This window comes from Schistocerca gregaria, chromosome 4 (assembly GCF_023897955.1).
Source record: "Schistocerca gregaria isolate iqSchGreg1 chromosome 4, iqSchGreg1.2, whole genome shotgun sequence".
Lineage (NCBI taxonomy): Eukaryota > Metazoa > Arthropoda > Insecta > Orthoptera > Acrididae > Schistocerca > Schistocerca gregaria.
This window is the reverse complement of record NC_064923.1, coordinates 86316759-86331172: the sequence shown is the minus strand read 5'-3', so window position 1 is coordinate 86331172 and position 14414 is coordinate 86316759. Positions and strand designations below refer to the sequence as shown.

General features: G+C 45.7%; 1 protein-coding gene across 1 annotated transcript in view; it reads right to left on the bottom strand.

Moving 5' to 3' along the window:
• Positions 1 to 7344, bottom strand: part of LOC126267610 (SCY1-like protein 2) — a 1033915-nt gene extending 1026571 nt beyond the window's left edge. The window contains exon 1 of the mRNA XM_049972911.1: positions 7152 to 7344. Within this exon, the coding sequence (XP_049828868.1) occupies positions 7152 to 7344 (193 nt within the window). The remainder of the gene's footprint in view (positions 1 to 7151) is intronic.
• Between the last annotated feature and the right edge of the window lie 7070 nt (positions 7345 to 14414).

The following is a 14414-nucleotide window of genomic DNA, read 5'->3' as shown; positions in this document are numbered from 1 at the left end:
AAATACAGAACGTAGATACGTTTGAACATTTTATTTTAGTTGTTCCAATGTGATACCTGTACCTTTGTGAACTTATCATTTCTGAGAGCGCATACTGTTACAGCGTGATTACCTGTAAATACCACATTAATGCAATAAATGCTCAAAATGATGTCCGTCAACCTCAATGCATTTGGCAATACGTATAACGACATTCCTCTCAAGAGAAAGTAGTTCGCCTTCCGTAATGTTCGCACATGCATTGACAATGCACCGATGCATGTTTTCAGGCGTTGTTGGAGGATCACGATAGCAAATCTCCTTTATCGTTCCCCATAGAAAGAAATCCGGGGACGTCAGATCCGGTGAACGTGTGGGCCATGGGATGGTGCTTCGACCACCAATCCACCTGTCATGAAAGATGCTATTCAGTATCGCTTCAACAGCTCGCGAGCTATCATGTTGGAAGTCATGCAGTGAACATCTTGTAGTAACATCTATAGAACATTACGTAGGGAATCAGCTTTCGTCGCACCATTTAGACTACCATCGATAAAATAGGGGCCAATTATCCTTCTTCCCACAATGCCGAACCATACATTAACCCGCTAAGGTCGCTATGTTCTACTTCTCGCAGCCATCGTGGATTTTACGTTGCCCAATAGTGCATATTAAGCCGTTTTACGTTGGCGAATGACTCTTCTTCACTAAACAGAACGCGTGCAAATAATCTGTCATAATCCAGTAATTTCTCTTGTGCGCAGTGGCAGAGATTGTACACGACGTTCAAAGTGGTCCACATGCAATTCCTGGTACATAGAAATATGGTCCGGGTGCAATCGATGTTGATGTAGCATTCTCAATACCGACGTTTTCGAGATCCCGATTCTCGCACAGTTTGTCTGCTACTGACGTGCGGATTAGTCGCGACAGCAGCTAAAACACCTACTTGGCCATCATCATTTGTTGCAGGTCGTGGTTGACGTTTCACATGTGGCTGAACGCTTCCTGTTTCCTTAAATAACGTAACTATCCGGCGAACGGTCCGGACATTTGGATGATGTCTTCCAGGATAACGAGCACGCCCTTGAGCATTTTGATGACAATAGCCATACATCAACACGATATCTACCTTTTCCGCAATTAGTAAAGGGTCCATTTTAACACGGGTAATATATCACGAAGCCATTACCGTCTGCACTGGCGGAATATTACGTGATATCTCGTACTTATAAGTTTGCGACTATTACAGCGCCATCTATCACAAAGGGAAAAAAGTGATCCTGCGAAAACATTCATATTTCTTTACGTACAACACGAATATGTAATAAAGAATAGGGGTTCCTATTTTAAAAAAAGCGCATTTGATGTCCGTTTGTCCTATGGCAGCGCCATCTAGCGGACCAACCATAGCGCCATCTGGTTTCGCCCTTCAAGCTACACAAGTTTGGTTCTTTGTAGTTTTTTGTTTTTTGTTTGACGCTTATTTCGTGAGCTACCTGGCCCGGTCACGATCAATGGACCACTCTGTATAAGAAATGGTTTTTGACTTGGAATCACAATGACAGCAAAGACACAACCGCATAATAACGTATATATAATCGTATCGAACCACACGTTTTCAATAATGGAACAAAGAAATACGGAAAATAAGCATTTGATGATTACCAATAATATGAAAACAATACAGTACATGGTTTACAAAGTATGTAATAACCGAAATTGTAATTTCTCGCTCTATGATGCAATACATCATCGATATTCGTAGCTTTTCACTCGCCATTTTACGGTGACAATGGCGCAAATCCACTCAGCTTTCTATAGTCACTGGTGTCGGAATCAGCGCCAAAATATTCTTCAAGGTTGTCTCACAAACACAGATCGAATCTCTTCGCCCACAATTTTCTGCAACAATATGCTTTGAGCTGTAACAATATGGATCTTTCCTCACACGACTTTGCGTCCGTCTTTCGCATTGTAACGGAAATCCGTACTTTTCAGCACAGTTTTTAGTGACATTTTGCTAGCCTTGGAAACTTCACTTTCTTTTAACGATACTAGTAGCTTTGCTACCGTAGGATTCTCTTTTCTGCCGTAGAAAGCATGAATAGGCCTGCGAATTGCTTCACTCTTGAAAGAATCCGAGTCGGTGACAGAGGCTGCCTTTTCTTATTTCCAAGAGTCGCTGAAAATCTATTATCTGATCCAGACCGCTTGTAAATGTTACAGCTCACGTCTTCTTCTTTCAACTTTTGCAGTAATAGTCCCTTGAATACTTCTGTTCTTCCACTAACTCCGAGAACTTCTGATTTCCCTTCCACAGCTTTAACGGCAGGAACAGATGACTCTCCATCAACACTGCTCGCAGGACTCACGAGTTCTCTGTAGTTAACATCAATGCCTTGCTTTCTAGCGGCACGCCTTGACGCAAAAAATTGCCACTAGGCGAACGAAGTTCTTTCGGGTATCAGAATTTTCTAAAGCACAGCGAAACAAAGCAAGGCACAACGCAAGCACACAGTGGAAACGACCGCAGCGCACATTGTTTTTGTTGACACCAAAATAGGCGGCAACGCGGGAGTTCTGACGTCACGACTGGCAGCGGTCCTCACGCTTGGATTGGTTCACGTCCAACGTCCGGCGCATCGCGCTTCTCGTTCTTCACTTGTTTAGCCAACTTGAAACGCATATGTCAAGCGCGCCTGCGTATAGCGTGTGGTTCCCTTACTTCGCTTAATCAAAGGCAAAATGCGGAAAATGCGTACAGAATTTTGTACAGCGTGTAGTAGAAGAAAAGTTCGGAGACTACGATTGATCAGCATGCCAATGCACGCTGTCATGAAGCACCTTCTGTGGGGCAACGGTCTGTTGAGAATGATATTCGTGGAATGGATTGGCCTGCCCAAAATCCCGACCTGAAACCAATGAAATACTTCGGAATGAGTCGGGACGTCGACTCCGCTCCAGGCATCATCGTCCAAAATTGTTTTCTGGTTTCGGCTCTTGTCGAAGAATTGCTGCCGTATTTGCTCATATACACTGTTCTGTTTCGAAGAGAAAGGTCTGTTGAGACACAGTTAACATGGATGTAGAAAACATCGTTATTGTGAAAGCTCTTTACTCACATGAAATGTTGAGTACTATTGACAAGAAATTTCAAATTCATTTCGTATTTCGAGATATGCAGAAAGTTTTTTACACTTTACCGCAGTCGCTTATAGTGAAATTGCGTGCTAAAGCAGTATCATCTCAGTTGCGCTACTGGATCCATTATTTCCTGCCAGAGAGGTTACACTTCTTAGTAATTGACGGAAAGTCATCTAGTCAAAGAGAAGTGATTTCTGGCACTCCCCAAGGTAGTCTTATAGGCCCTCTGCTGGTCCTTATCTACATAAACGATTTAGGAGACAATCTGAGCAGGCATCTTAGGTTGTTTGCAGATGCTGCTATCGTTTTCCGAGTAGTAAAGTCATCAGAAGACCAAAAGAAATTGCAGAACGATTTAGAAAATAGATATGTATGGTGCAAAAATTGACAGTTGGCCCTAAATTATGAAAAGTTTCAAGTCATCGACACTAGTGCTTAAAGAGTACGCATTAAACATTGGTTACACGATAAACCAGTCAAATCTAAAGGCCGTAAATTCAACTAAATACCTGGGAATTACAATTATGAACAACTTAAATGGGAAAGAACACATAGAAAATGTGTGGGGAAGGCAAACCAAAGACTGCGTTTTATCGGCAGAACACTTGGGAAACGTAACAGACCTACTAAAGAGGCTGCCTGCACTATGCTTGTCCGTCATCTTTTGGACTACTGCCTCGCGGTCTGAACTCCTTACCAGATAAGATTAATGGACTACATCGAGAAATTTCAAAGAAGGGCAGCACGTTTTGTGTTATCGCGGAATAGGCGAGAGATTGTCACGGATGTGATACAGTATTTGAGGTGGACATCACTGAAACGAAGGCGTTTTTCGTTGCGACAGAAACTGCTCAAGAAATTTCAATTACCATCGTTGTTCTCCGAACGCGAAAATGTTTTTTTGACGCCGAGCTAAATAGGGAAGAACGATCATCATAATAAAATAAGGGAAATCAGAGCTCACACGAAAAGACATAGGTCTTCATTTCTTTCCACGCGCCTTTCGAGATTGGAATAACGAAGAATTATTGTGAAGGTGCTTCGATTAACTATCTGCCAGGCACATAAGAGTAGAGGCGATGTTGTCATGGGTGGCTGGTATTGTCTTTCCACAACACAAATGCACATGTGGTTAAATATGGCTCTTTATTTATATGAACTTGAAACATTTACTTAAATTGAATAGAGTCTATGTGTTGTGTTACAAATTCATCGGTAGTAGTCATCTTACAGACTGACGTAAAGTGCATTCTGGTTGTACATCTACATATTTATCTACATTTATACTCCGCAAACCACCCAACGGTGTGTGACGGAGGGCACTTTACGTGCCACTGTCATTACCTCCCTTCCTTGTTCCAGTCGCGTATGGTTTGCGGGAAGAACGACTGCCGGAATGCCCCCGTTCGCGCTCGAATCTGTCTAATTTTACTTTCGTGATCTCCTCGCGAGGTATAAGTAGGGCGAAGCAATATATTCGATACCTCATCCAGAAACGCACCCTCTCGAAACCTGGGCAGCAGGCTACCCCGCGATGCAGAGCGCCTCTCTTGCAGAGTCTGCCACTTGAGTTTGATAAACATCTCCGTAACGCTATCACGCTTACCAAATAACCCTGTGACGAAACGTGCCGCTCTTCTTTGGATCTTATCCATCTCCTCCGTCAACTCGACCTGGTATGGATCCCACACTGATGAGCAATACTCAAGTATATGTCGAACGAGTGTTTTGTAAGCCACCTCCTTTGTTGATGGACTACATTTCCTAAGGACTCTTCCAATGAATTTCAACCTGGCACCCGCTTTACCACCAATTTTATATGATCATTCCACTTCAAATCGTTCCGTAGGCACACTCCCAGATATTTTACAGAAGTAACTGCTAACTGTGTTTGTTCTGCTATCAAAGAATCATACAAAACAGTAGTCCCACTGTAGTCATTAATGTGGCTGGTATGTACCGTAAACTAACAGTTGCCAAAATGAATGACTGATTGAGGCCCTCCGCCAAGTGGCGGCGGCCTAAATGCATGCTGTCGAGAGCTCGTTGGCGGCGTTTCACTTGTGGATGTGTCTCTGGCCTCTCTCGTGATAGGTACGCTCGATCCAGCGCCTACAAATCGAACTTCGCGCTTCATCCTTGGCAACAAGGTGAGAGGTGGCATGAGGCCCTCTCTTATTCAGAGTAATTCGATTTTCCTCTGTAATTGCATGCGCTGAAAAGCTGCTATTCCTTCAAATGCAGACTTCCCACGCAGCGTCTCTCGTCACCAAGGTGGTCTGGTGACAGGCAGGTTCTGCTGATTTTGAAAGGGTTAAGCCGACAGGTGTGAGGGAGTCGAGTGGATGCTTTCAGGACGCCGACATTGTCATAAGAGCGGGGGAGACACGCCCACAGGGGCCTGAAGGAGCAGCTGGGCTAGAGATCCCGTTACTTCGCAGAAACTTAGTGAAAACACTTTCCGGGGGCTACCAGCGAGACGTTGGAATGACTTGTGTTCCCAAGCAATCTTGGCGTGCAAATTCTCGCGTTTTCTGCAAAATTATAACTGTGATTGGCTTGCTCAGGAGATAGCTTCGTGACGTAGCAAAAGCGGCGCAGAAATTGGTAGAATAGTAGTGTGTCGGCAATAGAGTGGAATTTTCGGCCGGTTTTCGAGTTGCTGATTGGAACGTTTAACCACGGCCACTGTCGTGGGGGCGGGAATGTTCGGCTTGTATAGGTGCTCTTGAGGGAGTCGGCTCTCGCCTTTCGGTCAGAGCAGGTTACAAGACGAAGCTCTCGCTGATCTGGACAGTCTGCCTTCCGTTGGCTGTCTAATTTAATTGTAACTGTTTGACGAAGTTGGTGAAGTTTCGACTCCAACGTAACTTTCCGAGTACAGTTGGCAATTGAGCGTTCTGCATACAAGCCTCCTACGTTGTTCGTCTTGAGCTTAATTTGACTGTATCGGAGTTACTGTGTGACTTCGTTTGTTAAAATCACTCACTGTACCGTCAGTGATTGTGTAGCGAGCCTTATTCGTCTCCCTCAGAGGCGTATTTGTGTTGCTAGGAAGTCTTTAGTCTGAAACAACCATACCAGGATAATTTGTTTTTGGCTATACTCGCGACATTGTGATCACCACGATGGGACGCCGAAGCAACCAGCCATCACCTCAGGTATGCCAGATCGTGACCTTGCAGTTAAGAAGACAGCTTGGTAATGTATGTCCGCAGCACCGGAAAAATCAAGGAATTTTGCTACGTGACAATCAGAGCTCAGCAGAGCGCGCCTGTTCCCGTCGTTTCTGACGTGGTTCTGTCGTGGGTGTTCATTGAGTTCTCATTACTGTAGCAGCAATTAATGTTGGGTTGTCTGGGTGTTTCTCTTAAAATTTTAGTTGCGAGGAATTGGCGCCACATACCATTTGGTCATAAACGTCACAATCTAGTTTATGGACAACTTCACCTTCACAGCCTTTATTTGAGTATCCAATTTGACGTATTTTGAATGTTTAATGTGTTTTGTTTATTATTTTGAGTTTAGTCATCAGAAATCAAATTGTTATTTTTGACAGAACTTTCATTCTGTGGATCGGTAAAGCAACCATTTGATTTCTCATTGCGTTAGTGAAACTTTCCTTTAGCAACTTAATTTCTATCAAATGAAATTATTGCAGGTTCGAAACTCTTTTCGACTCCACTTGCAGGGTCGATTACAGTCAGTTCGCAATTCTTCTTAATCCATGTGCAACTGCAAAAGTCGGAGTTAGAAAAGGGGGGTGGGGCTCATAGCATCATTTCCATATGAAGATTCTAGAAGAATTTAGTGTTAAATTCACTGCTAGCCCCGGCACCTTGGAAATTGTGCTGGTGACAGATTACGCCAGCACATTAAGTGTGATTTGCAGAGTATCCACGTAGACAAAGAACAGATATTCAGACCCCTCATTCATTGAAAGTGTCCCCATCAGATCTAGACCCGTTATAATGGCGAAGCGTGGATGCATTCCACATCAGTGGCTAACAGGTGTGTGTGGATACCTTTGATCGGATAGTATAGCGGGAGAGTTGCCTGGCGGATGGCCTGTAGAGGTGGCGCAAGCTGAGGCGTGCGCGCGTGGGCCAGGCCGCTGGCTGCGACGAGCCCTTGGGCGGTCAGTCGGCTGCCGCGGCAGCAGCAGGTGGAGGCGTGGACACAGTGCCGGAACACGACGCCGCGCCGCCCGCCGTCCATCGCAATCGATAGCGGGCGCCGCCGTGGGTGCGCTGAGGCGCATATCGACTGCCTGCACGGCCCGTATTTTTAGCGGTCTCAGCTGCCGCCGGCGCAGCCAGCCACTCGTACGAACATAATAGCCCGGCCTGCCCGCTTTTGCTGCGCCCTTCTTTATAGTAGTCGCTCCCGGTATCCAATGAAATTGTAACGCATTATGTCGTGGGATACGTTATTCCGTATTACGAAGGCATAAAATATAGGGAACGATAAATCGTCTATAACTTTTGAAGAAACCACGCTCCATTTCTAAGAATCGTAGGAGCATGAAATAGAAGCAATAGTTGAGAAGTGAGACGGGGCTGTTCCTAGTGCCCTTCTTCTTCTTCTAATTCTTCTTCACTTCAAGCAACAGGCTTTTATACTGTTCTACTTCGACAAAATATATATTTCCATTGATCTTCCTGTATTTCTCTTTCGTTTGGATCTACACTACCGGCCATTAAAATTGTTACACCAAGAAGAAATGCAGATGATAAACGGGTATTTTTTGGACAAATATATTATACTAGAACTGACATGTGATTACATTTTAACGCAATTTCGGTACGTAGATCCTGAGAAAACAGTACCCAGAACAACCACCTCTGGTCGCAATAAGGGCCTTGATACGCCTGATCATTGAGTCAAACAGAGCTTGGATTCCGTGTACATGTACTGCTGCCCATGCAGCTTCAACACGATACCAAAGTTCATCAAGAGTAGTGACTGGCGTATTGTGACGAGCCAGTTGCTCAGCCACCACTGACCAGACGTTTTCAATTGGTGAAAGGTCTGGAGAACGTACTGGCCAGGAGAGCAGTCCCGCATTTTCTGTATCGAGAAAGGCCCGTACAGGACCTGCAACATGCGGTCGTGCATTATCCTGCTTAAAATGTAGGGTTCCGCAGGGATCGAATGAAGGAAGGGTAGAGCCAAGGGTCGTAACACATATGAAATGTGACGTCCACTATTCAAAGTGCCGTCATTGCGAACAAGAGGTGACCGAGACGTGTAACCAGTGGCACACCATACCATCACGCCGGGTGACACGCCAGTACGGCGATGACGAATACACGCTGCCAATGTGCGTTCACCGCGATGTCACCAAACACGGATGCGACCATCGTGATGCTGTAAACAGAACCCGGATTCATCCGAAAAAATGACGTTTAGCCGTTCGTGCACCCAGTTTCGTCGTTGAGTACACCATCGCAGGCACTCCTGTCTGCGATGCAGCGTCAAGGATAACCACAGCCATGGTCTCCGAGCTGCTACTCCATGCTGCTGCAAACGTCGTCGAACTGTTCGTGCTGGTGGTTGTTGTATTGCAAACGTCCCCATCTGTTGTTTCAGGAATTGAGACGTGGTTGCACGATCCATTACAGCCATGCGGATAAGATTCCTGTCAGCTCGATTGCTGGAGACACGAGGCCGTTCGGACCCAGCACGGCGTTCCGTATTACCCTCCCGAACCCACCAATTCCATATTCTGCTAACAGTCATTGGATCTCGACCAAAGAGAGCAGCAATGTCGCGATACGATAAACCGCAATCGCGATAGGCTACAATCCGACCTTATCAAAGTCGGAAACGTGATGGTCCTCTTTTCTGCTCCTTACACGAGGCATCAAAACAACATTTGATCACCAGGCAACGCTGGTCAACTACTTTTTGTGTATGAGAAATCGGTTGGAAACTTTCCTCATGTCAGCACGTTGTAGACGCCGGCCCCGGTGCCAACCTTGTGTGAATGCTCTGAAAAGCTAACCATTTGCGTATCACAGCAGTTTATTCCTGTCGGTTAAAAATCGCGCCTGTAGCATGGCATCTTCTTGGTATAGCAATTTTAATGGCCAGTAGTGTATAATCATTTACTGTTCTCTCTGTCCCCATGCTTGGAATATGCATTTCCCATTTTATTATGCAGTATTCTACTCTTTCATCAATGGAGAATATATTCAGTTCTTTACTTACTTTAGGATTCTTTATTTGATCTCTCAGAGTACATCCTTTTTATCTCCTTAAAAAAATCATTTCATCCTACTGTATCCTTTTTTGGTCTTTCTTAGGTATTGCCTAGGTCTCACTCCTGTGCGTGGGGACAGGCGTCGCCATTACTTTGTAGAATTTTGGCTTTGTATCTGTGCTGGTTTTATTGACTGATGGTCTATGTATAGTGTGCCACATACCATTTGAAACCCGTTTAACTTACTAGAGATATCTTTATCACATTCATAATTTCATCAAAACCTAATAACTGAAAGTGAAATACCTATTCAACTGACTTCCCATTTATCATTATTTTAGAACATGCTATAGTTTTCTTTCCTGATATTTTCCACCTATAGAGTTTGCCTATTACATGTAAGTGATTAGAGCAAATTTTAAAACATCGGTCGTGTTTTGCAAAATTATTTCGTCATCAGCAAAGAGTGCGGAATTTGAATGTGTGTTTCTAGGAATTAATTTCATTCCCGGGTTAACTTCTTGTTTCGATTGTCTACGAATTTCGTCCGTGCATGCTGTCAGGAAACGCAAAACATCCCTTTGCTCTTGTTTCTTAGCCTCCATTTTCCTGTTGTCAGCGTGACTGAACGAAGTAGAGGGTCGAAGCTTATGTAGTAGCTGAGTCATCACATGGGTGTGTACCCGTGTACCTCCAGTGGCGAGTGGGGGAGCTCAGAGCTCGTGCACGGACAGGACCCTGCCCGCAGCTCGTGGGCGGCGTCGCTGCCTTGGATCACTTGGTCCCGGGTTCGATGCCCGGCCGAAATGCGGATTTTCCTCTTCCCTGGGTGTTTATGTTGTCCTCACCATTTCATCATCGTTATTATTCGTGACAGTGGCTAGAGTGCACTGTGTAAAATTTCTGACTTTGTACCTGCGCTGTTGACGGCGCAGTTGAGCACCTCCTTCCGCAAGAGTGTGTGTGTGTGTGTGTGTGTGTGTGTGTGTGTGTGTGTGTGTGTGTGTGTGTGTGTGTTTGAAGTTTACGGGCGCTAAACAGCGTGGTCATCAGCACCCAAACGCATAGAAACAGGAACACAAGCGGTGAAGGGACGAAGACGGACGCCGAACAAGGAGAACGGCTAAAAGACACAGGCCTGACGCAGTTCCAAATGCGCACATACAGAGGCAAAACAAGAGGAGAAGAAACACACTAAAAAAGGAAAGGAAACACAAGGAAAAGAGAACAGATACCGAAGGGAAACAAGGAGGTAATCGTGACTGGCGGACCTCTTACCTAAAACCTGGGTGAGCCAGTCACCCAGCAGCACATTAAAACCTTCTCCCTAAAATCCGAGGCAACAGATTGGACAGGACACAAAACCGTAAGACCTTAACCACAGTCGCTGCGTCGTCTTGCAAAATGGAGGGCAAATCCGGTGGCAAAGAAACCACCGCCCTCTGGTCAGAGAATAAAAGACAGTCAAGTAAAATGTGGCGGACAGTAATCTGGACGCCACAAGCACTGCAGATTGGGGGTCCTCCCGCCGGAGTAAAAAACCATGCGTGAAGGGACTGTGTCCAGTGCGGAGGCGAGTGAGGAGAACCTCATCCCGCCTGTATGACTGGTAGGACGTACGCCATGGTCGCGTAGTGGCCTTTACTAGACGCAGCTTATTGTCAGAAACTGCCAGCCACTCCTCTTCCCATTGATGCATAACACGAAAACGCAAAAGGGAGGTTACAGCATGGAGGGGGACGGCACATTCAACAACGTGAGGGAGGGAACATGCATCTTTGGCAGCCACATCCGCCAGTTCGTTGCCCCTAATACCCACGTGCCCCGGCACCCAGCAGAAAGAAACCTCCTTCCCCTGCCGTTGCAGGTGGAGTAGGGCATCATGGATGTTCTGGACGACCGTATCCGCTGGGTACAAGTGTTGCAAGGTCTGAAGGGCACTCAGGGAGTCAGAAAAGATGAGGAACTTAAGACTGGTAACACATCTCATCTGCTCCAATGACCGCAAGATTGCAAACAATTCGGCATCGAGGATGGTAAACGCCGCAGGAAGCCGTAACTTGACGACTCGATCGGGGAAAACAACAGCACAACCAACAGAGTCCCCCTGTTTAGAGCCATCTGTGAATACAGGTACATGGTCCGGATGCTGGTTTAAAATATCGTAAAATAAGGAGGTAAAAACAAACGCCGGAGTGCAGTTCCTCCGGTTCTCCGACAAGTCTAGAAGGATGCTGGGCCTCTGGAGCAACCAGGGAGGAAGGCGAGTAAAACCTTGTCGTTGGGGGGCCACACGCTCCACACCAAGGGACTCAAGCAAATGCTTGGCACGAATCCCAAATGGTCTTGTTGCCCTGGGACGACTGGAAAAGAGACGTTCCATAGGCGGTCGGGCAACGGTAGGGTACGCAGGGGAGGTAGGACAGGCAAGGAAATGACACACCCGTCGCACCATGAGGAGTTTCCGCCGGATGGCGAGCGGCGGTTCCCCTGCCTCAGCACACAGGCTGGGGATGGGACTGGTACGGAAGGCACCAGTGGCCAGCCTGATACCCTCATGGTGTACTGCGTCAAGGATCTTCAGATACGAAGGCCTTGCTGACCCATACACGGTGCAAGCATAGTCAAGACGCGATCGGACGAAAGCCCTATAAAACTGCAGCAGACGCGCCCGATCTGCTCCCCAGGACCGATGGCTCAGACACTTCAAAATATTCAGTGCCTTCAGGGCCCGCACCTTGAGGTCTTTAAGGTGAGGCAACCACGACAACTTGGAATCAAAAGTGAGGCCCAGGAACCTCACAGTGTCTCTAAAAGGAAGAACGGTGTCCCTCAGACGCAATTCAGGGGAGGTAAAAAGACGCCGAGAACGATTAAAATGAACACACAGAGATTTGTCTGCAGAAAAGGTAAAACCCGTCTTTGCAGTCCATGCCTCTAAGCGCTTTATCGTAAGCTGCAACTGCCGACTAGCAGTGACAAGACTGGAGGAAGAACAGAAAACAGCAAAATCGTCCACAAACAAGGAGCATTGGGCAGGACTTCTGACAGTGGACGTGATACTGTTAATAGCGACGGCAAAGAGGGTGACACTTAAAACGCTGCCCTGAGGAACACCATTCTCCTGCACGTACAAATCCGATAGCACATTACCAACCCGATACTGAAAGAGGTGGTGAGAAAGAAAGGACCGAATGAAGATGGGGAGACGGCCACGAAAGCCCCACTCATGGAGTTGATTGAAGAAGAAATGACATTACGATCCTTTGAGAGAATGTCACAAGGCTTTCAAAATTCACTTGCCTAAATTAAACACTTAGCCATACAACACATCGCACTTTCCATTTTATTCATATGATAGTCATCGGCTTGCAACGACACCTACCTTAATATTAAACAAATTAGTTGAGAGACTGCTCACTTATACTCCTCTGCTACATGTTATTGCTCCTGTTCTCTCTCTGCCTGCATTATTGCAAAGTTCGTTACCGAAGTATCAACTTATTATCACTTGTATTAAATGTTTCAGATAACCTCGTCTTTCTAATACATTCCACAGCATCACTCTACCCAAGGCTGTTTGTAATCCAAAAATGCGAAATTAGTCTCAAAAGGACGCTCTCGTCTCATTTTGGACCAGTCTGTTCCTTTAGTAAGTGGGCGTCACCTATTCTTTCCACTCTGTTATTAATTATTGGTGCATATAATTTATAGCGGTGTTCCTCTGTAAGTTTCAGTTCCTTCTGTTTTAAGTGATATTACTCTAGCCACTCTCCAACAATCGGACGTCATCTTCCTTCCCAAATTCCTGTAGTAAATGCAACAGCCTCAGTTATTCTAACTTTAATTCTCTACATTTGCCAACTTCTGCGTTAGCCTTATCGGATCCTGCTGCTGCTTGCCGATGTTATTCAATCTTTGCATTGAGCAAGCTTCTAGGGAAACATAGACGAAATTTGGAAAGGCATTTAATGTGCAAGGGGAAGACGTTAAAGTTTTGAAGTCCGCTGATGAAATGGTAGCTCTGTCAGAGACGCCGAATGACTTGCAAGAGCAGTCCATCAGAATGGTGTAAGGTGAACATCAGCCAAAGTAAACCAAAGGTAATGGAATGTAATCGAATTACATAAGGAAATTCTAAATACGTTGGGAAATCCGACACTACCACTAAAACAGTTTTGCTATTTGAGCAGCGAAATAACTAACGGTAAATGAAGCAGAGAGGAATAGCTAGAATTGCATTTCTGAAAACAATTAATTTGTTAACATCAAATATAAAATTGAAAGTAAGGAAGTCTCTTCTGAACAAATTTGTCTGGGCTACGGAGGTTAAACTATTAACAGTTCAGACAAGAAGAGAACGGAAGCTTTCGAAATATGGTATCACAGAAGAATACTGAAGAATGGAAGGGTAGTTCGGACAGCTAATGAGGAGACACCAGTCGAACTCCTGGTAATGGAGGAACGTTTAGGTGGACAAAAATGGCAGAGGGCCAAAGTTTGACTACAATAAGCAGGTTCGAAGTGAATTTACTCTGCAGTAGTTGTTCCAAGATGAAAAGATTTACTCGGGGAAGACTAGCGCTGAGAGCTGCATCAAACCAGTCTTCGGAGTGAAGATCACAACAATGAAACTGGCATTTGTTATCTGAGTAGAGCGTACGGAAGTGTGTGAAGAAAGGAAGAGTGATCACGTTTTGGCGTCTCAACAGCGAGTGGCGTGAACTGCGACTGTTGCTCTTTGACGATCGACCAAATGTTTGGTATGATGCGCAGAACGTCATTTGCCTCCCCCCCCCCCCCCCCGTTTCAGGTTGGTTCAAATGGCTCTGAGCACTATGGGACTTAACATCTATGGTCATCAGTCCCCTAGAACTTAGAACTAGTTAAACCTAACTAACCTAAGGACATGACACAACACCCAGTCATCACGAGGCAGAGAAAATCCCTGACACCGCCGGTAATCGAAACCGGGCGCGGGAAACGAGAACGCTACCGCACGACCACGAGCTGCGGAACTCATTTCAGGATTCTACGTCGTGCAAAGAGCGTTTCGTGAACTTACATCCACGCCTAACTCTAC